Raw genomic sequence first — 27,564 nt, forward strand, 5'->3', positions numbered from 1 at the left:
ATGAACAATGTGAATAAAAAAAACGTGCTCACTTCATTTTAGGTATTTTCATACTATCTACTTGGGAATTCGGAGTAGACGAAGTGGAGAGAATGACAGGTGGCGGCTCTATTGGAAGATGGTATATGAATATGCAGATGTCAGCATGCTGCACTTGCTGGCCACATTCCTGGAAAGCGCTCCTCAACTGGTCCTTCAGCTGTGCATCGTGGTGCAGACGCGCAGCTTACAGGCTCTTCAAGGTAAGAACTGTGGGGACTAAGGGTACTTTTATAAATATGTTTTTTACTCTTATATTAAAAGCTTAGAGAGTTGGAAGAGGGAGAAGATGATGATAATGTAGAATGCACAATCCATAGTTACAATTAAGATATTCTAAATAATATTAAATACAGAATTATCAGATGTTTGATTGAATTCAAGTAAGTGTATGCCGAATATATATTTTTTCAGTAAATATATTTCTAATCGGGGAATTGACATAAAATTTCATCAAATGAAATTCATCAAATGTCAGTAACAACCAAAGTAATCCACGCATACAAAGAACTCAAGTCCATAAATTAAGTTATCCGTAATAAAGTGGAATGACACAGGGAATAAGTATTGAACGAATGAAGAAAAGGAGATGCAAAAAGGCATGGAAATCCAAGAATCCTGCTGATATCTGTCTAAAAGCAATCCTGCGCAAATTAATATCAGCTGTTTTTGATGGCCTGGGTATCACTCAAGAAGCATCTCATGATGGGGTAAAAAGAAAGAGCCCTCTCAAGACCTTTGCAACCTTATTGTTGCAGAAATATATTTGAGAAAAATTTTGACATGTCCAATATATTATATTTTGTACAAGATGTTTTTAGGAGCTTTGTATATTATTGCCTGGGGACTTTCTTATTACTAGGCGAATACTATACTTTATTTAACATAATTCTACCAACAAAATATGTTCCAGCCATGGGAGCGCCAGGTGACTGCACATATTCATATCATTTTCAGAAAGCTTCCCATCATAATTGTCACAAAGTATTACTAGTGTAGGAATCCAGTATAGGAAGGCCCCCTCCCATAGGGACAAATTTACTAAAGGGCGAAGTGACTAACGCTGGCGAAAATTCGCCAGCGTGACGTAATTTCTGAGCTTTGCGGATTTACTAACAGGCGCAGACGTAACTTCACTAGCGAAAGAGACTAAAGCTGACGCTCATTCGCGCTCAATCACCAGACGAAGTTGTGCTCTGGCGAAGGGACGTAACTGCACAAATTCACTAAGATGCGGATTTTACTGAACGTTACCTCTTGCGCCAGACTTGCCTTCGCCACCCCAGACCAGGCTAATTGCAATAGAGTAGATAGGACTTCCTCAAAATTTAGTTGAAAATTTTTCTAAATCCCAAAAAAACGCTGTTGTCTTTTCCTTTTTTCAGGGTGATAGGCTGCAAAAGAGCGTGATTTTTTTTGGTGTAACCGACTTCCCCCCTTCATTTCCTTACATATGGCACATAAACTGTACACTGGGCTCATGTGTAGGGCAAAATAACAACTCTATTTTCTTTATTAAGCTTCCCTGGGCTTGTGTAATGTAATGTTTTTGCTGCAACATATACGTCCATTCAACTTTAATTTTCCACTGTATGCAAATTAGCCAATGCTAGCGCAACTTCGCTCTGCTTGCCAAATTAACGCAAGAGCAACTTAGCCAGCATTCGGCACCCTGGACGCAACTTCGCATGTTAGTGAATTAGCGTTATCTGAGCGAATTTTTGCCTGGCAAGGTGTTGCCCTGCCTGCAAAGCCATCACTGGCGAATTTTCAGCGCTTAGTAAATTTGCCATTTCAAGCAAATAATTCTAATTTTAAATAAGGATCTCATTTTTCTCTGTAATGATAAAGCAGTCACTTTTACTTGATGGTAACTAAGCTGTATAAATCCATATAAGTGGCAAAAATATTGGGTTTATTTAATGTTTAAATGTTTATTTAACTTAACTTAAGGCATGGTGATCTAAATGATTGTAATATCTGGAAAACCCCAAGAATTCCTGATAATAGATCCTATATGTGTAATATATAGAGAGACAGATAGTGAAAAAGGAAGAGAAAATACACAGAAAGAGGTAAATAAAGGTTTCTTTGGGATGGGTATCTTTATTATCAGAGGAATACTGTCATGCTGCAAATCTAAAGCAAAGCTTGTGACAATTAATTTGTTTTAGTGTTTACTTACCCCTTTTTTGTTGTGTCAACGAGGTGCACACATTTGGTACATGGATTCCAGCAATGCATGACTGTTCTATGGCTGTTCTTGCATCGACTCTCTTGGAATCCTAAACCTAATTCACCAGTTGCTAATTTACAGGCGCTTGTTTGAAAAATGTTCAGATGGTTATAGTCAGCTCATGCAAATCAGTCAGCACAGATTATTACATAATAAATTACAGTGGTTAGTAGCAAAATAAATGTCACTTGTGTATTGCAAGAATATTACATGTGATATTACATGGAGTTTAATTATTATCTTTACAAACAAATTAAATGCCGCCGTGATTTTGAATTGGTGATTTAGGCTCGGTTATTAATTCTGTATTTGTTATAATATGCGGAAAATTAATAGGAAAGGGATATATTGTCTGATGTAATGCAAAGAAAACAATACCACACAATAACATCTAGTTATGCCACTGACGATATCATTCAGGCTATCATTAATGGGCAGATTTATTAAAGTGGACCTGTCACCCAGACACAAAAAACTTTTCAAATTAAACATGGAATCCAAATTGTTTTTTTATTAAAGCATTTATAGCTGTTGTAAACTCATTTAAAAAGCTCAGCTGTCAATCAAATATTACCTGCCCCTCTTCTATGCCTTAGGCATAGAGGCGGGGCAGACAATTACTTTCACTTTCCATTCAGCACTTCCTAGATGTCACTGCTCTCCTCACATTCCCCCCATTCTCTTTACCATTTAATTGTGTAGCCAGGGCATGGGGATGGACATCATGTCCCCCATTCTGGTGCACAAACAAGATTCTGAGATGATACAAGGCTTGTCTTAATAACAATGTCCCTAAAATGGCTGCTGCCTGCTTGCTATCATTATGAATTCCCAGACTGAAGGAAACGAGATTCAAATAATTTATACAGTGTAATTAAAGTTCATTTTGCTTGACTAACATGATAAAATAGGATTTAGAATAATTTTTTGGGTGACTGGTCCCCTTTAAGAGTCAAATTGAAAATTCAAATTTCGAATTGGAATTTTCGTTTTTTTTTATGGTCAAAACTCTCAAATTCGAATTGTGAATTATCCAAAATCCATTTGAATTCTAATTCAAATTCAAATTTCCAGATTTATCAAACCGTGGGCCTTTAAAAATTAGACTATATGCCACCTAAAACCTGCTGAGTTCATGTATAAGTCAATGGGAGAGTTCCAGTGACCATTTTTAAGCTGTTAGTAGCCTTCCTGACATTCGAGTTTTTTTCTGAGAAAAAACTCAATTCAATTTGATTTTGAGTTTTCGGGTCGGTAATATTCGTCCGAGTTTTAGATGTTCTTTTTTTTTATTAAATAACCCCGAGTTGAGTTTCGAGTGAATTCAAATTTAATAGAGTAAAAAAAACTCACATGAATTCGAAATTCGAGTTTGATAAATGTGCCTCTGCCCAACTTAGGTTTTTCAGTGAATAAGAGTGTGCAGTTTAGAAAGTCCTTGCATTCCAATATAAATTTTATATGTTTTTCTATAAAAAAAACATATCTTCAGGGTAATGAGAGGAATGGATATTTCATATTCCTGTGCAGAAAGGTTTTTTCTTGATGAATTTTTGGTTTCACAGAAGTTGCAAAAGCTAGTTTCAGTAAAGGGAATAAAGGAATGCCTTTTTAGCAACAAAATAAATTAATTATTAGTGGTATTAATATATGCTGTAAAATGTTAAAGAAGGGGCTTGGCTGAGTGATGTATTGGAAACATAATTTGTTTTTGTTTTTTGCATTTTTTGTTCTGGAGCAAATTGAACACCTCTTCAAATAATGCTTTGTATTGCTGTACTTTGTATTCATCAGCCAGGACCATGATATAACCTCAATATATAACATTATATAAATAAAACAAAAATTGTATTAATAAAACAAAGACAAGCTTTTACCATGTGTCATGGTGGGTTGGATTAACTTGCACATTGAGTTTGCACCAAACATAAGATCTAGGCACTAATTTCAGTGGCATACCTATCATACAGCAGACCCCATGGTTGCAAGAGGGCCCGGTCCATGGGGTCTGCTGTATGCTATTCCCCCTCACTTTCATTCACCCGCCACAAGTTAGCAAAGAGTGGGCAGGTGAACAGGCAACTGGGACAAGGGGAGTCCGGCGGGTACAAGGCTCAGGAAGTTTTTTTGCAGAGGGAGCCCAGTTGGTTTTAGGTATTTCACTTGCTGACTTACTTATGTAGATGCTAAAGTGCAACATCATCATGTATTTATATAGCACCAGCAAGTACAGTGCACCCTCGTATGCCCTTATGAAAACTGAGTTAAAATTAAACTTATTGTACAGTTGGATGCCACATACAAAGTAACTATTAGTACTTCATGTTGCAAAGGCCATCTAAAGTGATCCATTGGGACATCTACATGTAATACAATGGGACAATCTACATGTGATGCCATCTACTGTACATGTGACTTGGACCACCTACATGTGATACATAAAGCCATCTATAATGTGTAACAATGGGACCATCCACATGTGCTGCAATGAGACCATGTCAATTTGATAAACGGGACCATGTCTGTGTGCTATAATGGGACAATCTCCATGTTATACTTGGGATCATCTACCTTCTACTAAGTTCAAAATAATTGTGATAGATTTGTTTTGGGTTTTTTTTCGTTTGCTTCCAAATATGTGAGAAGCATAAAGAAGCAGCTGATTAGACTTAAAATTATAAATGATAAGACTTAGAATGAAATCATGTAGGTGTTCGTTTGCATGTCATTTCCCAGCGTCCCTGGCTGCAGCTCCATGTTGACAAATTACTTTAGGAGAATAAAATGGATGAGCATTCATTATCTTCTGCTAAAATCTAGTGAACATGAAATGATTCCAGTTGTCTCCTGCCAAATGAATATCGCCCTTGCAAAAACTAATTTAGCATTTGCAAAATTTTTAGTTGAACATTCTCGTTTCTGCAAACAGGCCGCTGTTATTTCATGTTACAGACACATAGCATTGTAGTAATGTGCCAGTATCACTTTAAAACCTTCCTGGAAATGGAGCCTACCCCAGGGTTTGATTTTTGTTTCCAAAAGAGAATCAGATTAGTTGTGGGAGATATAAACTAGACAGTGTTTGCACACTTGCACTAATTGTGATGAACTCATCACTTAGCTGAAAGTCTTCCCCCAACCGCCATTACTTACTAAGGCTGGATTTTTGTTTTCTATTTTTTGTTATATGTTGTTTCGCAAATTCAGTTTTATCTGTTAGCGTTCAACTAAAATGTTGTCATTGTTGTTCAATAGAAGATGGCAACTAATGGGTGTTTTGATTATATGACTCAATTCATAGCTTAGATTAAAATTCATGTACATTTTATGAACTGTGTATGACTGCATCCAAAGAATATTGTATTAATTACTCTGCAATAAAAGGGGAAGGTTTAGATTAGCTATTCTGTCACACGATGAGAGAGTAAATTCTTATTATGGTGGCATCTTGCTTGATGAATACTTTATTTTCCATAGTTACCAGTGACATGATTTAATTATTGACTAGATTTGAGAAGTAAAGCAAAGGGCAGAATCAAAGATAACCCCAAAGTGCCTGGCCCTTGATAGTGGAGACATTACAGAGGTGGTGCCAAAGGCGGCATAAAAAAATAATAACAAAGGTCCTTGGAAACAGACTTGAGAAACTCCAACAGAAAGAGGTAATGGAGAAGATCATATTTCATTATAGGAAACGCTAAAAGAGTGATTTGAAGAGGAAAAACATGACTGGACAGTGTAAAAAAAGCCAAGAGAATGGAAAGACTAATGTAGAAGAGCAGTGGTGTCAAATACAGGCAAGAGACAAAGGAGTATTCATATGGAGAAGTGGGTCTTATATGCACACTTTGTCAAAAACAGCTTACAAAGAGCGAACAGCATATGGAATCTCCTCAATATTTTAGTGTAATGAGACAGTGGTCGTTTTGTCATCCATAACAAACTGGCTCTCAGTCGTGCAATAAAATGGGCAAAAAACACATCCCCATATTGTAGTTGCTAAAATACTGGTTCGCTCAGTTTGGTCCTTGGAAATACAGAAATGGGCATTTCAAGTGACAAACTTTTTAACTGGTGTGAATGCAGCCTTTAATATACTATTCAATAGAAAAGTATTTTTTGGTAAATTTTTGCCCATGTGCCATTGCTTGCAGAAATCTAGTTGAGTTAAACATCTCCAATATGGCCGCTTATGGCTTTAGGGATCATGATAGCACTGTGAAAATCAAGCCCATACTCACGGGAAAAATACCTTCAATACCAGGATGATGTTTTACAAATGTTTAAAGGAGAAGGAAAGACACTTTCTAGTTGAGGGTGCCAAAAGTTAGGAACCCCCAATTCTGTTTCCTTACCTGGCACCCTGTGCAGAAAATTGCGCTGCCCTGGGGTTTTTCCAGTGACCACCACGGAGCAATTGTGTTCCGGCTTTTTCTTTCTTCTCATGGGTGTGCATGCGCAGTAGAGTGAAAAACTGAACTTAAACGAAAAAGCCGGCTATTAAGTTCTACTGCTCATGCATCTGCCTTGGGAAATTTGAAGAAAGAAGAAGTACGAAGGCAATCGCTCTTTGGTGTTCGCTTGAAGAATCCCGGGTTAGTGCAGTTTTGGAGCAGCAGCCCCAGGTAAGTAGATACAATCACTTGGGGCGCCTAACTTTTGGCACCCCAAGTAAAAACATCATTTCTTCCGCTTTATCATCAAGTATTGTCTAACATGTTATTTCTTCTTAAACTCCTTCTTCTTCCTATTATTTGTCTTTTCTATTTGGTACACCTTGTTATTTCCAGTTTGAGTTTAGAGAATTACACAAGTCAATTTAAATTCTTACCCATTTATTGGCTATATTAACCTAACGTATCCTGCAGTCCTCAGACTGTACCTTTCCAGCCTTACTGTCAACTCTAAAACCTCAAGAAGTTAAAGCTGGATTTTTTAGATTGATTATTAAGGTTTGCATAGAAACTTTACATCCAGTAACCCAATTGTTCTGCAGCCTTTTCATCCAAAAAGCATAATTGTCGTATTTCCTTAAAGGGGCTTGGAGGAAGGGGGGGGAGGGCTGTTGGTTATTGGGTAAGGGCTGGGACAGGTACCGACGTTGCCTCTGTCAAGCATTCTTTTTGTTCAGTTCAGAGTGTCATCGCAACTGCATGAAATACTTACACAGTGGGATGAAATGGAAATCCTAGTATTCCATACATTTTCATTTTATAGTGTCTAAAAGAACAGCCCCCATGATTTACTTTCATTGGGCCAATTTGCACCAATGCAGTAACCCATAGCAACCAATGTGCAATAAGGTTTGATCAGACAATTGGAGGCCAAATGATAAATGAAAATGTATGATTGGTTAGACTGCACCTATTAAAGTTCAACAAATAGTTTGGCTACAAGATTATACACCCTATGTACTGAGCTCCAGTACCAGGCCAACTCCACTCCAGACCTAAAAGGCAATGTTACTCTGAAATCCCATGATAAATCCGTTATACCATGGGCAACAAATCTCCCGAAAGTACTACATAATAAATACCTTGCTATTGCCTAACACTACAATCTCCACAAGTAAAACATATTACTTGCACCAATCCAGCTTAATCGCTGGAAGATGCAAAAGAAGACAATTCCCTGCGATTAAGCTGGATCGTCGTGAGTTTACTTGCATCGATAACACAATGTTTGGCAATGGCAAGGCACTTTCTGGAGATTTGTCTACTTAAAGGAGAAGGAAAGGTTAAAACTAAGTAAGCCTTATCAGAAGTAAAGTAGCAGCTACCTAGCATGGTTCTTTTCTGAATTCCAGCATTACCTTAGCAGACCTCTAATATTTCTTCTCCTCTGCAATTTTTCCTGTCAAGTATTGCCTAACCCTTCATTTCTTCTCAGACCCCTGCTTCTTGCCATTATTTGCCTTTGCTGCATGGTTACCTTATATTTCCCTGTATATTTTAGAGTCAAGAGGAATTTTTTTTTAGCATAAATAATACTTCTAACAAGATGGCATACACTTTTTTTTACATCTAGCGCTGAATGTCTTTTTCCATTTGCTTCTGGAATGATTACTGTATTTTAGTTTGTACTTCTTAGTTACATACCCCAAGCTGAGGGAGAAATGTCTTTTTGAGGCTAACTGCCTAACAATGACTTTAGAAAGCATGAATTAAAGTTTGAAAGTAAAGAACATTTTACTGATTTTATAACGACAAATTATTTATTTTGGTGGATAGTTGGTATTTTTTCTTGTTGAGTGAAACAAGGACACTGTCCTGTCTGGGTGAGGATCTGTATAAAATATAATAGTTATTAATATCAGCTAAGAGTTCTTAGGTTATCTTGACAATTTTTACACTTCTTGATCTTATTTCGTTAATTTTAAATAATGATATTTCTCATTAAATATGGCAGCCCTTACTAATATCAAGACATTCACACATAGAGATCAATAAAGCCCCAATTTTCAGTTTGCTGAGTATCTAAAGGCGGCCGTACAGGGTTCCAAATAAGCTGCCGACAAACTAAGGGGCCTTTAGATAGGCTTCCCTGATCAATTTCTGTCCGATAATCAGCCAGATGTCAATTGGGCAGGTTTAAAAATCCCATGGGATCAAGGACCACATCGGTTTGTTGAAGTGGTCCTCAGTCCAACCACCTGTATTCTTGGCGTTGTAGGCCTTAAGCTGGCCATAGATGCAAAGATCAGATCATTCAAATACTCGAACAATCGGACTTCCCCATCTCCCGACCTGCCACTAACCATTCAGATCAAATAAAGTAATAAAAGAACAGATCAGCCGATGTTCTGCCCCCGACAGCAATCGTACAAAAGTTATGTCCGACCAAAGCTAGTGAAGTCTCCCACTGAAAATCATAAGATCGGCAATACATGCAGAGAAATTATCGGCAGGCGACAAAAATCTTTAAATCGGGCCAAACGACCAAATGACCGATCTCAGTGGGACAAAAAATTATGTGACTCTCTCCACACGGTCCAAAAATTGTACGAATCAAGGATTCGTACGATAGGATCTTTGCGTATATGTCCAACTTTAGGGCCCAAGATCGGATTAGCCAGATATCGACCACCTCAAGGTGAACATATCAAGGAGAGATCCGCTGTAGGTAGATAGATGATAGATTAAATGTATTTATTGTTTTACCAGTTTCAAAAACGCTCTGTCTCACTTACAACAAGAGATGAGCTAATTGTGATTTGATTGGTGACTTATTCCAAATCAATACAAATCATACAGTCCAGATCGATCTGTGTCAAATCAAGGTGAAAAAATAAATAATGGATCGATTTGCATGTCATGAGTTGCAATGATTTGTGCCACAATCAATTTGTTCCTCTCTCCTCGCAATGAACAAAGACAGACTGAACTTGGCTCTCCTGCCACAGCTCCTGCCCTAACCGCGTCTCAGCCCAGTGAGCCGATCCTTCTCACATTCAGGCTTTTTATTCTCAGCTTCAACAGATTGTGCAGCCATACGAGATTAAATAACGGAGGCGAACGTTCATTAAAAGCAGACACATTTCTTTGGAGCTATTGTAGGCGCTTGCTAATTTAGCTTTAGCTGACTGTCTGCTGTGTGCCTATCCATACTGTTCTGCAGCAATTGCAGGAGGAATCACACATTATCATCCAGCTGCAAGTGCTAGCAATATTGATCTCACTCCATTACTCTTAATGAAGACTGAAAGTGGATGCTTTAAACTAGTTTACTGATTATTAGTAACTTTTACAGGAGATGAGTTCTCTTTTGGTGTCCATATAAAATGAATCATTCCAATATTACCTAGTACAGGCATGGGACCTGTTATCCAGAGTGCTTGGGACCTGGGGTTTTCCGGATAATGGATCTTTTTGTAATTTGGATCTTCATACCTTAAAGGGATACTGTCATGGGAAAAACATTTTTTTTCAAAATGAATCAGTTAATAGTGCTGCTCCAGCAGAATTCTGCACTGAAATCCATTTCTCAAAAGAGCAAACAGACATTTTTATATTCAATTTTGAAATCTGACATGTCAAACTTCAATCACTCTTTACTGCTGTACTGCAAGTTGGAGTGATATCACCTCCCTCCTTTTTTCCCTCAGCAGCCAAACAAAAGAACAATGGGAAGGTAACCAGATAACAGCTCCCTAACACAAGATAACAGCTGCCTGGTAGATCCAAGAACAACACTCAATAGTAAAAACCCATGTCCCACTGAGACACATTCAGTTACATTGAGAAGGAAAAACAGCAGCCTGCCAGAAAGCATTTCTCTCCTAAAGTGCAGGCACAAGTCACATGACCAGGGGCAGCTGGGAAATTGACAATATGTCTAGCCCCATGTCAGATTTCAAGATTGAATATAAAAAAATCTGTTTGCTCTTTTGAGAAATTGATTTCAGTGCAGAATTCTGCTGGAGTAGCACTATTAACTAATGCGTTTTGAAAAAAGCATGTTTTCCGATGACAGGATTCCTTTAAGTCTAGTAGAAAATCATGTAAACATGAAATAAACCCAATAGGCTGGTTTTGTTTCCTAAAGGATTAATTACATCTTAGTTTGGAGCAAGTACAATGTACTGTTTTATTATTACAGATAAATCATATTTATGAATTATTAGATTATAATGGAGTCTATGGGACATGGCCTTTCTGTAATTCAGAGCTTTCTGGATAGTGGGTTTCCAGATAATGGATCCCATACCTGTGTGTTTTTATAATTCTATAGTAATATGGGAAGCTATCACTTAATATTGTTTTAATGATTCTATTTGTTGTTTGAGCTCCTTCATGCTGTCCAAAAGCAAAGAGGATTGATTGTCTGTTGCTAAATTGCTTCTCACAACCATGTGTGCAGCCATTGTTCTTATTCTTCACCTAATCAAGGTTTTCCACCTACTGGGAAGAGGCGCACAGGGCAGCACAGGGTTCCTGAGTTGGGCTGTGAAAGTGGCATTATATCCACAGGATTTGTACTGTATGGTCTCTCTGTGTCTGCCAGGAGTTGCTCCAACACTTCAGAATCATACAGGCAGGTTAAATGGCTCCTGATAGAACATCTTTGTATTGTGTGTTGTGCAAATTTAATAGGGAACATAGGGGGTAAAAATGTAATATTTAAAAAATATTTTAAAATATTTAAAATGTCTTTGGCAAATGTTTAGCACTGTAAAATCAATGTAAAATAATTTACTAGTCGAATATTACATTGCGCATTATTGCAAAGCGAGCTCAGCATTAACACCTGCTCTGGAGTTTCAGTTAATATTTTGTTGCAAAAAACAAAAAAAATAATTTTGCGAAAATGTATTACATGTCGCTGAGGTCTGTAATCATTCAAAAAGGGCACAAACATGATCGTTAATGTTCGCAAAGTTTTTATGAACTTTTTTTGCGAAACAAAACATATTACATTCCCCATTAGGAAGATAATAATACTGTATACTTTGGACTCTATTTTTCAGGTCTGCTCTCATCCAAACCAGTTCTTAAGTATTTAGTTAAGATGCAGGTCAGATATGTGTAACTAGGTAAAGGGAAAAGAAGGGAAGCAGTCATTTGGTCTCATACAAATTGGCTATTAGGGTAAAAATCGCAACACAAAATAGTAACAATCTTTGCATTGTACCAACCCATAGCTCATATTGTTCCTAAAATGGGTAAAGGGCTTTTGGGGAATTTAATTATTCTCTTTGTCTCATATGTCCTGTATGTTTGGCTCTGTCTGTTTGTAACATTATCTGATTTGTCTGTGCAACATTCCATTTTCTGTGCATAGGTGAGCTGTAATTGCTTTTTTGATCTGCCTGTCTGCATAACCAGCTTTTTAATTGGGTTTGCTCCTGTACCTCCTTGAGTTAAATAACACATTAGGACGGGGGTTCCTAACCTTTTTTACCTTTGAGCCACATTTTACATATGTAATAAATGTTGGGGAGCAATACAAGCATGAAAAATGTTCCTGGGCGGTGCAAAATAAGTGCTGTGATTGCCCATTTGGTAGCCCCTATGTGGACTGGCAGCCTACAGAAGGCTCTACTTGGCAGTACACCTGGTTTTTATACAACTAAAACTTTCATAATTCAAAAACAAGCAGCTACTTTGAGGCTGTGGGGAGCAACATCCAAGGGGTTTGTGAGCAACATGTTGCTCACGAGCCACTGGTTGTGGATCACTGCATTGGGGTGTTTACACATCTGACTGTCAACTACTAATGGAAGGAATAAAATGGTAAAGTGTGTGTGTATGTGTGTGTGTATAGTAAGGGTATCCATTCTTTCTAAGTGTATGTGTATATGAAAGAAAAATGCCTTAATGCTAACATTTATACTTCTCTATCCTGAGATTTGCTGTAATGTACAAATGAGATAGGAGCCCTCTAGAAAGCCAAGGCACAGATTTTCAAATAGTCTCATTGTAAGCTTTCTGTGCAGTGTTCAGTGGATAATATTATCAAGCGTCTTCAATAGTACATTCGCCATTCTGTAAAAGGCTCTTTACAACTTGCATTACAGTCTGAAGCTATTCTTTCTTTTAATATAAGCAGAAAGATAGGAATTGGCAGGACATTTATATTCGCTTACCTCCCCCAAAGAAAGCCTTATGTGTGAGTTTGCACAAAATCCGCCATAAAAATATTAGAACCGTGGTTATTCCAGGGGTTTTGATGATGTAACAAAGCCGAGGAAGGGATTTCTGACACGGCTAATTGGATTTTGCTTTTGGCACAATTTAGATGCTTTCAAGAGACCGTCACGCCTTTCCTTGCACATCTAAAAGAATCCCATGGTGTTGGATTGAGTGTTACTTATGCTGAGCATCATGTTGCTGTTGCCATGGATTCTGTCACTTACATCTTTTTTAAACAATTTACAATCTACATGTGGGGTCTATAAACTTTAATGAATATGTAGGCAATTCAAAAGAAAAAGTGCCAGCTCTAATTAGTGTCAGTAGCAAAGGTTGTGAGGTCCTATGCTTGGCCACCCAGTAGTTCAGAATCAACTCACCTTATTGCTATACCTTTATTACCATGCTTAATACATTGTTATGAAAACTGTTGATTGGGGATATTGGGACTATGGGCAACATTAGGAACCTATATACCTATATACAAATGGATCCATTATTCTTAGTATGATGGCCCTATGCAGTGTAAAACCTCAATATTAGGACATACAAACATGTGCTCATACACATTGCAATATGTTGTGATGATATACGTATATGTAACAAGTGGGATTGCATAGTTTCTTAGTTATAGTTATTGTGGACTTTAATCTAAACCTCCCTTCGTTTCCTAATACTAATCTGTTAACTAATGTGTTTACTTGTATTTGGTATATTTTATTCATCCATTATTTCAAAAACTGCAATAAATCTGGATATGAAAAAAAAGAAAGTGACTGTTTTCCACATTTAATAGACGGCAAGGTTTGGGTTCACATTGTTTGTTTTTTTTAATTTTCATTATTTACTCTTATACCTTGCACCTCCCTCTTATAACACTCTCTTAGTAAATGATCCCTGATATATATATATATATATATATATATATATATATATATATATATATATATATATATATATATACGTGTGATATCCAATTATTGTTTTTAATATGTATCGTGACATACCCTTCATAAAATACACATTTTATTAACCAGTTATGAAGATAAGACAAATCCTGTCTTTCTTTCCTTAGTTAGCAAAACAAAGGTGTTCCTGTTTGTGAGATTATTTGTCCAAAAAGTATTGTATACTAAAGCCAAATAAGGATTCCACCATTTTCATGGTTGACAAACCACTTGTGCCACCGTTTTATCTACATTTATGAATGTTTCATTTTACCATCAGCATTGCAGCTCACACTCATATGTGGTATGAAAGACATACCACTGTTATCTTTTTTGTTGAAAGTGGAGAAAATTATAATACAGGTTGAGAGGGGTTCCCAAACTTTTTCTGTACTAAATTGTGCAGAACTATGGGGCAAATTTACTATAGGAGGAAGTGACTAATGCTGGCGAAAATTCGGGAATTTGCCGATTTACTAACCGGCGATGGCGTAAATTCGCTAGTGAAGGAGATAGACTCTAGCAATACTTCACACTCTAACGCCAGGCTAATTTTCGCTCTGGCAAATGGACGTAACTACCCAAATTCAAGATGCGGATTTTACTGAACATTACCTCTTGTGCCAGACTTGCCTTCACCACCTCAGACCAGACGAAGTGCAATAGAGTAGATAGGAGTTCCTCAAAAAATTTTTTAAAATTTCCCAAAGTTTCCCAAAAAATGCTAACTTTTCATTTTTCAGGGTGATAGGCTGCAAAAGAACGTAAATTTTTTGAGGGTACCCGGCTTCCCCCCTACATTTCCTTACATATGGCACATAAACTATACACTGGGCTCATGTGTAGGGTAATATAACAACTTTATTTCCTTTTATTAAGGTTCCCCGGGCTTGTGTAATGTAAAGTATTTGCTGCAACATATACGTCCATTGAAATGTAACTTCCCGCCATATGCAAATTAGCCAACGCTAGCGTAACTTCGCTTTGTGCTGAATTAACGCTAGCGAAACTTCGCCATCGTTCGGCGCCCTGGACGCAACTTTGCATTTTAGTGAATTAGCCTTGTCCTGGCGAATTTTCGCATGGAAATGTGAGTGAAGCCGTCGCTGGCAAATTTCCGCAGGTTAGTGAATTTGCCCCTATAGGTTCTATGCAGGATGCTGCCACTTTGCAGAGTGATTTAACTAAATTGGAAAACTGTGGAAAATTAGGTTCAATATTGATAAATACAAGATTATGCATTTTGGTAAAAATAATATAAATGTGAGTTATACACTAAGGGGCATATTTATCAAGAATCTAATTTGTGAGTTGTGTGAGGATTTTTTCTACCTCGAATAAACTCAAATTTCGAATGTTTGCATTTTTATGGAAAAATCCAAATGTTAAAAACTCGCATTAAAATGACCGGGAAAAAAACTTTAATGATCGAGTTCATGACTAGAAAAAAAGTGTTTGTTTTTTTTATATAGGGTCAGTGACCCCAATTTGAAAGCTGGAAAGAGTCAGAAGAAAAAGGCAAATCATTAAAATCCTGTAAAACAAAATAAATAATGAAGACCGATTGAAAAGTTGTTCAGAAATGGCCATTCTATAACATACTAAAAGTTAACTTACAGTAGAGGCCATTATTTATTTATTTTAATGTTTACAGACAATATTATACATAGGAACAATCAGAAGGGAAATCCTTGTATGTTATTTGTAAGAGTTTGTGTGTAAATTGACTTTTGGGGACAAATTTACTTACCTGCGAAAATTTGCCAGCGCTGGCTTCGCAATACTTTGCAATACTTCGCAATACTTCGCCAGGCATAAATTCGCCTGGACAACTCAAATTCACGAAAACTCAAAATACCGAACGCTTGCGAAGCTGTGCTAGCGAAAATACGATCAGCAGTTCGAAGTTACGCTAGCGTTGGCTAATTTGCATACGGCGTGCAGTTAAAGTACAATGGCTGTATGTGCTGCAGCAAATACATTACACTTCACAAGGCCAGGGAACCTTAATAAAATCATATAGAGTTGTTATAATGTCCTACACATGTACCCACAGTATAGTTTATGTTCCATATGTTATCAAATGTAGGAGAGAAGGAGAGTACCCCAAAAAAAATTTCTATCTTTTTCAGCCTTTCACCCTGTAAAAAGGAAAAGACGCCAGGTCTTGGGACTGAGGTGGCGAAGGCAAGTCTGGCGATAGAGTTAACGGTCAGTAAAATCAAAAACGTTGAAAATTCGCCTGTCGTTAGAGTGCGAAGATGCGCCAGAGTCCTTCGCTGGCGTAATTACACCAGCGTCCGTTAGTAAATCGGCAAAGTGCCGAAATGACGTCATATTGGCGAATTTTCACCAGCGTTAGCCACTTCACCCTTTGGTAAATTTCCCCCATAGAGTGGCTGTTGAATACATATGTTCACAGAGCTGGTACAAAAAGTTTACAGGAACAGTAACACCAAAAAATAAAAATATTTTAAAGTAATGAAAACATAAGGTAGTGTTCTCCTGCACTGGTAAAACTAGTGTGTTGGTTTCAGAAAGACTATATATATATATATATATATATATATATATATATATATATACTGCTGTGTAGCCATGGGGGCAGCCATTCAAGCACAGGTTACACAGCAGATAACAGATAAGCTCCATAGTATACAATGGGATTCTTCCGAACGTATCTGCTATATACTGTGTTCCCTTGTTTGCTTGAATGGCTGCCCCCATGGCTACACAGCAACTTGATTATAAATTATAGTTGTGTTTCTGAAGCAAACAAACCAGTTTTTCGAGTAAGGGACAACAGTACATTATATTATCTTTCATTTAAAACACTTTAATTTGTGGTGTTACTGTTCCTTTAATGTGGCACATGCATTGAGTTCTAGTCTCTTGGGTCTGTTGCTAAAAAGAATTGCACTCACATTTATTACATGATATTCCATTCAGTAAATGCCAAATGCGAGTAGCCATTCCCTTGACTCTGTTACATGAATATCACGCTGGCTGAATCCCATCCACCCCAGAATGAAATTTTGTCTTGTGGTTAATTCTAATAGCAAATGCCTGGTAATTATCACATCTGACAAAACCATTATTATGCCCCTTTTATCCAAATTGCAAAAATTCATTAAACTGAAGCTGACGTCAGAGTTAATATGGTTTGTATGTGCCTGACAACAATGGATGATGCTGTTAGTCATTTTAGGGGAGAATTGTTTTTTTTTTTTTTGTGTAATCTTCCATAATATATAAGTGTATTTTATTCAACTGTATATACAGTATACTGTATATACATATATGATATGTAAAAATAGATTATTGAGAGGGTATTCATGTATTTACACTAACCAAAGTCGCATGCTAATGAAGCCTGTTAAAGAAAAAAATACTGTACATAGTTTTCATCTTTTCAACATTTAAATCAATGCTAATTCAGATAAAGCCAAGTGATAATTTGTAGAGAAAGACAAATGCACTAAACCACCTCACAACTGTCCTTGCACTGGCTGAAACCATGTATGTGACAAGAGGGTAGTTGCTAGATCATTAATAGCGATGGGCTAATTAATTCACCAGGCGCGAATTCATGGCGAATTCCCGCGATTCGCAGCTGGCGAATAAATTTGCGAAACTGCCGTGAAAATTTGCTGGCAAGAAGTCAGTTTTTTTGGATTCCGTTGCATTTTCACTGGCGAATGTGCACCAGCGTCCAAAAACGGACGCCGTTTCGCAAATTTTTCCCCGTTTCACGAATTTCGCGGGAAATTCGCCCATCACTAATCATTAATAAGCCATTTTGTACTTTTTTTGCAGTTTATACACTATATTCTAGTGTTGTAGCATTGCCACCGGTCTCTGTGCTCCGTTTTTGAGACCCCTAGAATATGACTGACTGTGGAAGTCAGCTCTGTATTGGTAGGTCATTTAGACACACAAATATGGGAATGGCAAGGGGCACAGTCTGTAACAATACCCCCTGTTGCTGCTGTCTGCACCAAGTACTGTATTTTTTGATTCAGAGCCTGGTGCAAAAAGCATCATTTCTAGAGCACAAGTACTTGGTAAGAAAGCATTAAGTTGTGAGCTGTTGCGCCCCTTAATGCTCTAGCACTTGTGCCCCCAGGAATAAAAAAATGAGTGTTTTTTATGTTTAAGTAGCAGGGAAAAATACAAATAAATTTGCAATTAGTTTGCTAACCCATATGGCCACCTATTAGCATGGTGGTCAACAATCATATGATAAATGAGGCCTACAGATAATCACCAGATGAGGACTATAGCAGCATGCTGATGTAGCCCTTGTCCAAGAAAGTTTTGCCCGATTTTTAGTCAAATATCAGTCAGAAGTGCCCTTATTAGGAGCCCATGCATGGGCGATATGATTCCTTCTTGCAATGATGCCATCTGATGCAATGATGAATATATGGATGTAGAACCAGAGACAATGGGGTAAATTTACTTACCTCCGAAGTTGCACCAGCGTTAGCTTCGCTGCACTTCGTCGCCACTAATTCACTAAAATCCTAAATTGCGCTCAGGGAGGCGAAAGGTAGCAAAGTTCCGCTAGTGTTAATTTGTCAAGCAAAGCGAAGTTACGCTAGCGATGCCTAATTTACATACTGAGCCAAGTTAAAGTACAATGGACGTATATGTAGCAGCAAATACATTACACTACACAAGCCTGGGAAAGCTTTATAAAATAAAATAGAGTTGTTATATTGCCCTATACATGTGCCCCCTGTATAGTTTAGGTGCCATATGTTAGGAAATGTAGGGGGGAAGGAGGGTGCCTCCCCAAAAAATATACAATCTTTTTTCAGCCTATCACCCTTAAAAAGTAAAAGACGCCAGCGTTTTTTGTGACTTAGAAAAATTTTTAACTTTTTTTGAAGCAATCCCTATCTACTCTATTGCACTTCGCCTGGTCTGTTGTGGCGAAGGCAAGTCTGGTGCAAGAGGTAACGTTCAGTAAAATGCGCAAATTAGTGGATTAGCGTAGTTACGTCCCTTCGCTAGAGCGCAACTTCGCCTGGCGTAAGGGTGCGAAGTAGCTCTAGAGTAGGTCCACTTCGCTAGTGAATGTAACGAAATGACGTCACACTGGCGAATTTGTGCTAGCGTTAGCCGCTTCGCGCTTTAGTGAATTTGCCCCAATATATCAGCACTCATAGAAATCCCACCTTAAGAACAAGTTCAAGAATGTCAAGTTTTGGTTTTTGTATCACGACACAAAGTGGCCACAAGTTGTACCTTGATCTGCAGGAAACCATTGCCCTTTCTTATGGAGCCACCAGACAAGGGGAGAGACAATGTTTCTTTCCTTTTGAAATTGCATAACAAATAACGTAGAAGTGAACCTTGGGTCACATCACAGCAGGGTGCTAAAGTTATGAAAAACCTCAGCACAAGATCTGTCTGGGTAGTTCATCCATTCCGAAAATGTTACTTTGTGTGTCAAAATTGTACAATTAGATGGTGTATTTGAGCAGGGCCCTTGGGAACACAAGAACAGATTTTTTTCCTTTAATTCACACAATGTGTGAGGTCAGATCTGGCAGGAATAAGCTCTTGGGACTGGCCGAGCTCAGGCAAACAACATGGCTCTCTGAGTTGCTGTAACAATCCTGAGAGAACACAGCATTATACGGTATCTATGTGTTAATCAAAGTGGTAGGAAAGTAATGAATTCAGATTTCATGTATAAAGTAAATTGGATACCAAGTATGTAATGTACTTAATACTAGGGATGCGCCGAATCCACTATTTTGGATTCGGCCGAACCCCCGAATCCTTCGCAAAAGATTTGGCCGAATACCGAACCGAATCCAAATCATAATTTGCATATGCAAATGCAAATTAGGGGTGGGAAGAGGAAAACATTTTTTACTTCCTTGTTTTGGGGCAAAAAGTCGCACAGTTTCCGTCCCCACCCCTAATTTGCATATGCAAATTAGGATTCGGATTCGGTTCAGCCGGGCAGAAGGATTTGTCCAAATCCGAATCCTGCTGAAAAAGGCCGAATCCTGGCCGAATCCTGGACCGAATCCAGGATTCGGTGCATCCCTACTTAATACCAACATACTCTTTCCAGGAATTATTAACATAAAGGGACACTATCATTATTTTTATTCATTATTTGATTAACAGTGATTATTTTGTAAATATATTCCTTAAAACACTTTAAATATCAGTTTGCTGTGGCTGTTTCAGTGCTGGCAATCAGGGTATTCAGGCTCCCTTTCTGTATGTGATGTTACTGGGGTGGACAGATGACTTTTGTGGTGAAGAAAGTAGAAGTATTTCAGTAAGTAACCCCATGGTACGGGATTAATACATTTAGGCAGATCTGTGGCACCATAAATTACTAAATAAAGTTATTTACTGACATGAAAAACCTCTTTCTGTTTGTAAGGGCTATGAGCTATCCCTGACTATGGGGCAAATTCACTAACATTCGTAGTTTCAGCAGGCGCAACTTCGCCGCACTTCGCCGCACTTCGCCAGGCGTAGTTTCGCCAGCGCTCCGCAAATTCACTAAAATCCGAAGTTGCGCTCAGGGGTAGCGTAAGGTTGCGAAGTTGCGCTAGCGTTGATTCGCTATGTAAAGCGAAGTTACGCTAGCAAAGGCTAATTTGCATACGGCGCCAAATTCAAATTTCAATGGAGTAATACGTATCAGCACTACAAATGCCAAGAAAACCTTCAAATCATCAAATAATAAATTTTTCGATCTTTTTCAGCCTATCACCCATAATGTAGAAAACACGCCAGCGTTTTTTGGGACTTTTTTTGAAACAATCCCTATCTACTCTATTGCGCTTCGCCAGGTCTGAGGTGGCGAAGGAAGTCTAGCGTAAAAGGTAGCGTTCAGTACACTGCACAAGTTAGTGAATTTGCGTAGTTACGTCGCTAGCGAAAATTCGCCTGGCGTAAGGGTGCGAAGTAACACTAGCGAAACTACGCCAGCGTTCGTTAGTGAATTTGCGCAGTAACGAAAATGCCAAACGCTAGCGAATTAACGCTAGCGTTCGGCGCTTAGTGAATTTGCCCCTATGTATATACACTTCTTAATTTCTCTTCCATCACCTTTCCTCTTACAGAAAGGTAAAACCCTGGAAATTGAATCTACAGGTAACCACGTAGACAGCAGAATCAAAAGGTTTGTGACAACATTAGATTTGAGATTTATTAATTGTAAATAACACAAAATCCTGTTATGCAAAACTGCGCCAAGTAAAAGCAGTCGAGGTCCCATAGAATGGGAGCTGCGTCAATCCTATTGGGCCATTTTTAATGAAAAGAGGTTTTCGGGGTTTTTTCTGCTAGTAATTACCCCCTGAAAAACGTACATTTTTAGAGGGTTTTCGTAATTTTTAATGAATTGTTCAGCATCTTTTTCCATTCGTACTTTTAGCTCGTACTTGCTGAATAGCAAGATAATGTAAAAATAGTTACAACAATAATAAAATTGCAAGCTTACAGAGCAATACAAAAAGAGGTAGCCGGAGAGCACTTATTTCTTTAGTTTAAAAGATCATTTCTTTATTTTGCAGGCATTTACTGCATTTAGTGCAGTAAATGCCTGCAAAATAAAGAAATGATCTTTTAAACTAAAGAAATAAGTGCTCTCCGGCTACCTCTTTTTGTATTAGTAACCTTGGCATTCCAACACGGGGATTGCAGCACGTAGAGAAGCACACCCATACGGATGGATACATAAAGGACTCTTGTTACAGAGCAATAGTTTATCTTTGGTGCCGAGGTCAGTGACCCCTGGAAACTGGAGAAAATGGAAAAGAAAGAAAAACAATCCAAAACTATACAATTATACCTATAATATATTTAATATATATGCACACCAGGAAAAACATCACCACAGAGCATTTGAGCCAAGTGAATAGATGCTGAATGCCTAAAATAACGCCAGCCAGACTTTTTCAGTGGAATTGCATCCAATTCTCATTGAAGTGCAAGTATGACTGCAAATGTATCAGATGCATTTCCTACTAATGACCATAATTATACAGGAATTGTGGGTAAAAAATATGGTACTCTAAATTGCGCTAGCCTGCTGCACTTGCGGTCATAAATGTCCCCTATAATGTTTTCCTGTTAGTGACTAATAAGTGCACCATGTTTTGCCCAGAGTAGCTATAACCCTCTAATACGTTCTTACTTAAAGGGATCCTGTCATCAGAAAACATGTTTTTTTCAAAATGCATTAGTTAATAGTGCTACTCCAGCAGAATTCTGCACTGAAATCCATTTCTCAAAAGAGCAAACAGATTTTTTTATATTCAGTTTGGAAATCTGACATGGGGCTAGACATTTTGTCAATTTCCCAGCTGCCTCTGGTCAGGTGACTTGTGCCTGCACTTTAGGAGAGAAATGCTTTCTGGCAGGCTGCTGTTTTTCCTTCTCAATGTAACTGAATGTGTCTCAGCGAGACATGGATTTTTACTATTGAGTGTTGTTCTTAGATCTACCAGGCAGCTGTTATCTTGTGTAGGGAACTGCTATCTGGTTACCTTCCCATTGTTCTTTTGTTTGGCTGCTGGGGGGGGGGGAAAGGGAGGGGGTGATATCACTCCAATTTGCAGTACAGCAGTAAAGAGTGATTGAAGGTTATCAGAGCACAAGTCTTGGGGCAGCTGGGAAATTGACAAAATGTCTAGCCCCGTGTCAGATTTCAAAATTTAATATAAAAAAAATCTGTTTGCTCTTTTGAGAAATGGATTTCAGTGCAGAATTCTGCTGGAGCAGCACTATTAACTGATTCATTTTGAAAAAAAAAAATTTTCCCATGACAGTATCCCTTTAACCGAAGAATAACTCTGACATTGGATTGACAATATATAGCACACAGTAACTGCAAAACAGCTGGAAGGCAGCATAATCAGCCGTGCCCAGTGTATGTCACATTCACCAACTCTCTGCACAAATGGCATCTTGTACTCATGAGTACAACTCTTTTTTGGGTCTGTATTTTAGACAGTGTTGATTTCCAATGGAAACATAAAGAAGAAGCCTTTAGTATTTAACACTATGCAAAAGAATAAATCTATCTAGTCTGATCAATGAAGGCAAGAAATCCTCTGACGCATTTATTTTAATTAAAAAAGGCTCTTGGCTATTTAACGTTCCAATCTTTTCTGCAGTGCTAATACTTCAGTGAACAGTAAAATACTTACCAGCTTTAGTCTACATGTAAAAAGTAGTGATGGGCGAATCTGTGGCCGTTCGAAGAAAAATTTGTAAATTTGCTGAAAAATTTGCGAAACACATTTTAATGGGTGTCAAAATAATTTTGACGTGCAACAAGTATTTTGTCCAAATGCATTTAAGTTAATGGGCATCTGAATAATTTTGACACGCGACTATTTTATGCGCGCGACTATTCTGATGCGTGCCTCCGTTTTTACTAATAACAAGCAATAATGCAATTAAAATAATGATGTTCCATCAGAATAACTGGTCTCACACAGCTGAAGGTACGATATATGAAATAATGAAGGTTTCTCATTTCTCTTAAAGCTTCACTTTGTTATTGGAAGAAAACGTTTTTCCTTAAATCAGGGATCCCCAACCTTTAGAACCTGTGAGCAACATTCAGAAGTAAAAGGAGTTCAGGAGCAACACTAGCATGAAAAATGTTTCCGGGGTGCAAAATAAGGGCTGTGATTGGCCATTTGGTAGCCCCTATGTGGATTGTCAACCTAAATTGAGGCTCTGTTTGGCAGTACATCTGGTTTTTATGCAGCCAAAACTTGCCTCCAAGCCTGGAATTCAAAAATAATCACCTGCTTTGAGGCCACTGGGAGCAACATCCAAAGGGTTGGAGAGCAACATGTTGCTCACGAGCTACTGGTTGGGGATCACTGCCTTAAATGATCGGGTTTTGTTAGTTATTAGTGTCTATATTGATTTCCAGCAAGTCTAGAAACCCTGTGGCATTCACAGGGGTATTTTATAGGTGCAGTTGGTAAGGTGTGTGGGTAACTGCTCGGGTAGCAGATGGATAACCTTAGAAGAGGACTTTAATACATAGTAACATAGTAAGGTTGGAAAAAGACACACATACATCAAGGTCAAACTTTTAAATCTATATATATCCTGCTTAACTGCTAATTTGTTTGAAGCCTGTTTGGAGTCTCCTGACTCCAAGATAGCAATCAAACCAGTTTTTGAATCAACTGGGTTCCATAACCCTGTATTCCCTCACTTGCTAAAAAGCCATCCAACCCCTTCTTAGGGTAAGGCCACACGAGGAGATTCGGGCAGATTTTGTCGCCTGGCAACTAATCTCCTCGTCTTTTGCGCGACTATCTCCCGAACTGCCTCAGCGTTTTTCCCCATAGGCTAGAATGAAAAGTCGCCTGCGCTAATGCACACGCGGCGATGCGTTTTCTATAGTCGCCTGAAGTTGCCTCACTGAGGAGAGCTTTCTGACGGAAAATCTAGGCTTTTCTATGCCAGGCTTGTGTTCTTCCCTATCATTTCCCAATAATTGGCTAAAGTAAATGATTTCCTGCCATGTTTGAGGAACAGTACAGCAGACACTGTTTGTCCTTTAAGGTGTCCTGAGAGGCATAAGAAAAGCATCCAGTGAAAAGTATCCAGTGTGGCCTTGATAGGAATTTAATTAAAGTCACAGACTGAGCAGGCAACATGTTTAAGTCAGATAACAATATAATTGACTGTAATGGCCCCACTGCTGAAGGGCAGTAATCAAAAGATAAATGTGAATGAAACTATAGTTGGTCTGGGTCATTTTACTATAATAGTATAGTAAAATGATAGTTTTAGTTTAGTATGATGGTTACGGTAAGTCAAAATATGTTATTTGCATTCCAGATAATCCTTTTTCATCAATTGTGCAACCGTGATAATAAGTGGGATGTTGTGTTGTTCAAATAAGATACAGTGGCAATAGGATATTCCTAGCATGTCAGACGAATTATGGAAACTCTTTTTGAAAATCTAGTTACAGCCAAAGACAAGTTAATTCAATTTAAATTTATCCATAGAGTACCTACTCACAGGTTGCGTAGAATCTCCCCGAACTTCAATGATGAGTGCCCTAATGTCACCGACCCAAGGCTAACTTTATTCATATGGTCTGAACATAACCCACAGTTCAGAACAACTGGGTGGAGATGATAGTGTATGTGGAGAATGTTACTTAAAGGGATACTGCCGCAGGAAAACATGTTAATAATTTTTCAAAACAGCAAACAGATTTTTTTTATATTTAATACTGAAATCTAACATGGGGCTAGAAATATTTTCAATTTCCCAGATGCCCTCAGTCATGTGACTTGTGCTCTCAGGGTTGGACTGGGGACCCTGGGCCCACCGGTGCTACTGCCCCAGGGCCCCTTCGGCCCCCTGCCACGCAGGTACGCCACGCCTGTGTGCATGCGCGCAGCACCACATTTGTGCGCTACATTTGTGCGCAAAGGGAGGTTGCAAAATTAAGCAGCAGATCTGGGTGCGGATGTGGGCCATTGGGGCCTACAAGAGCCGGGGGCCCACCTGTTTTTTCCCGGCCCAGTCTGACCCTGTGTGCTATAATAAACTTCAGTCACACGTTACTGCTGTACTGCAAGTTGGCATGATGTTACACCCTCCCTTCCACCCCCAGCAGCCTCAAAACAGAACAATGGGAAGGTAACTAGGTAGCAGCTCCTGAAAACACATGACCAGGTTGCCTACACACAAATATTACTACTAAAAAAATACACTTGTTGGTTCAAGAATAAAATTATTTATGGTAGCGTGAATTATTTGCAGTGTAAACTGTGTAATTTAGAAATAAAAACTACACCATAAAAATCATGACAGAATCCCTTTAGCAGGGTCTCAGAACTAGACCCACCCAACAAGAGCAGAAGGAGCTGGGATATCAAGAATATTTAGCACTGATACTGTTAACATATTGTTATGGACTTCTTTTATATGATAAACTCAAGATGAAATAAAGACCCTAACTTTCATCTCCAGTCCCCAATTTTACAAAGATGGCCATTTTCTGATATTTAACCATAAAACTGTACTATAATGCAAGCCAACTCAAAAAAAAGATTTTTGTTGGGATTAAGGGGCAAATTTACCCATAGGGTCGTATATCGAGGGTTAATTAACCCTCGATATTCGACTGCCGAATTGAAATCCTTAGACTTCAAATATCGAAGTCGAAGGATTTAGCGCAATTCGTTCGATTGAAGGAATAATCGTTCGATCGAACGATTAAATCCTTCGAATCGAACGATTCGAAGGATTTTAATCCATAGACCGAACGAAATTCCTTTGATCAAAAAAACCTTGGAAAGCCTATGGAGACCTTCCCCATAGGCTGACATTGGCCTCGGTAGGTTTTAGGTGGCGAACTGGGGGGTCGAGGAATTTTTTAAAGAGACAGTACTTCGACTATCGAATAGTCGAATAGTCGAACGATTTTTAGTTCGAATCGTTCAATTCGAAGGTCGTAGTCGAAGGTTGAAGTAGCCCATTCGATGGTCGAAGTAGCCATATTCGACCATTCGAAATTCAAACTTTTTTTCCTCTATTCCTTCACTCGAACTAAGTAAATGGGCCCCTAAGAGTGTTTTTACTCTAAGTACTTATTGGAATTTCGACCTGGCCCCTTTGGAATCATTTGTGATTGAGAATTACAGTGTTTGGTCACGTAGAGAAGAATTGGGATTATTTGGGTGATGTCTTTAAAATGTTAGACCTCTGTTTTTAACTTATAAAAGGCACCAATTCTCCTCTGATCATGGCCTGGGTACTGATGAGCTTTCTGGTGCCACAAGATTTTTATGTCACTGAATCAAAACTGGACTATGGCCCATTCAACAAAGACTTATCCTGTTCTGTCTCTCTTCACTTTTAACCGTGTTTAGATCCCCTTTAAAAATAACATTTACATAGTACAACAGACTCTTGGGGCTTTCTCTTGTGTTGGCAAAGTGTGTGAAAATGGCAGTAATTCAAATCTTTTGTGGTTCCTGTAAAAGATCCCATAAAGTAGCACAGCTTAATAAACTTGGCACGTTCCTTTAGAGCTGTCAATGCATATTTCATTATTTAAAAACTAATTAGAGGAATTGTTGAATATTCTGCTCCCTTGGCGTCCATGCATTGGTAGAGACTAATAATTCAAGATAATCACCAAATGCTTGCTAGGAATTAATAGAATGCTAAAATGCTGTGTTCTTTTTTGAGGAGTCGGTCTAGAAGAATAAGAAATCAAAATTTCTTTTCAAATAATAATGACACATCCTCACTAATGGAAAAGAAGCTTTCAGATTTCATCAGTTTGTAATTAACATTTTGTGCCTATCAGGAAAACTCACAAACTGACCTATTTCACATTAGACAGAATTCTAATCCAGACACCCACAGCTCATCTCTTAAAAAATATGTCCTTTCATAACCCTGCATGCTTATTAAGCTGAATGTTATGTTCAATTAAATTGTTTTTTTCAAAACACGAAACAAGTATCAACATTTATATGTAATATTTATGTCATTTAACAATGCACTCATATTGCATTTGAAGGGAAAATGACATCCTAAAATGACTTTCTAATTTGTAAAGCAAAAGTACTCGGTTGGGAAAAGTTAACCCATTCCCGTGTTTCAAAACAGTAGAATTTTAATATTATAGAGAGTGAAAATATCCTTTTTTTAAAGTCTGTAAGGT

At 38.2% G+C, this 27,564-nt stretch overlaps 1 protein-coding gene across 2 annotated transcripts in view; it reads left to right on the forward strand.

The window, feature by feature from the left end:
* The window catches only part of xkr4.S (XK related 4 S homeolog), a 133,605-nt gene that overhangs the window by 98,142 nt on the left and 7,899 nt on the right, over positions 1–27,564 (forward strand). For both annotated transcript variants that reach the window (XM_018223713.2, XM_018223712.2), the window contains one exon: positions 43–242. In XM_018223713.2, the coding sequence (XP_018079202.1) occupies positions 43–242 (200 nt within the window). The remainder of the gene's footprint in view (positions 1–42; positions 243–27,564) is intronic.

The sequence above is a fragment of the Xenopus laevis genome, chromosome 6S (assembly GCF_017654675.1).
Source record: "Xenopus laevis strain J_2021 chromosome 6S, Xenopus_laevis_v10.1, whole genome shotgun sequence".
Classification (NCBI taxonomy): Eukaryota; Metazoa; Chordata; class Amphibia; order Anura; family Pipidae; genus Xenopus; species Xenopus laevis.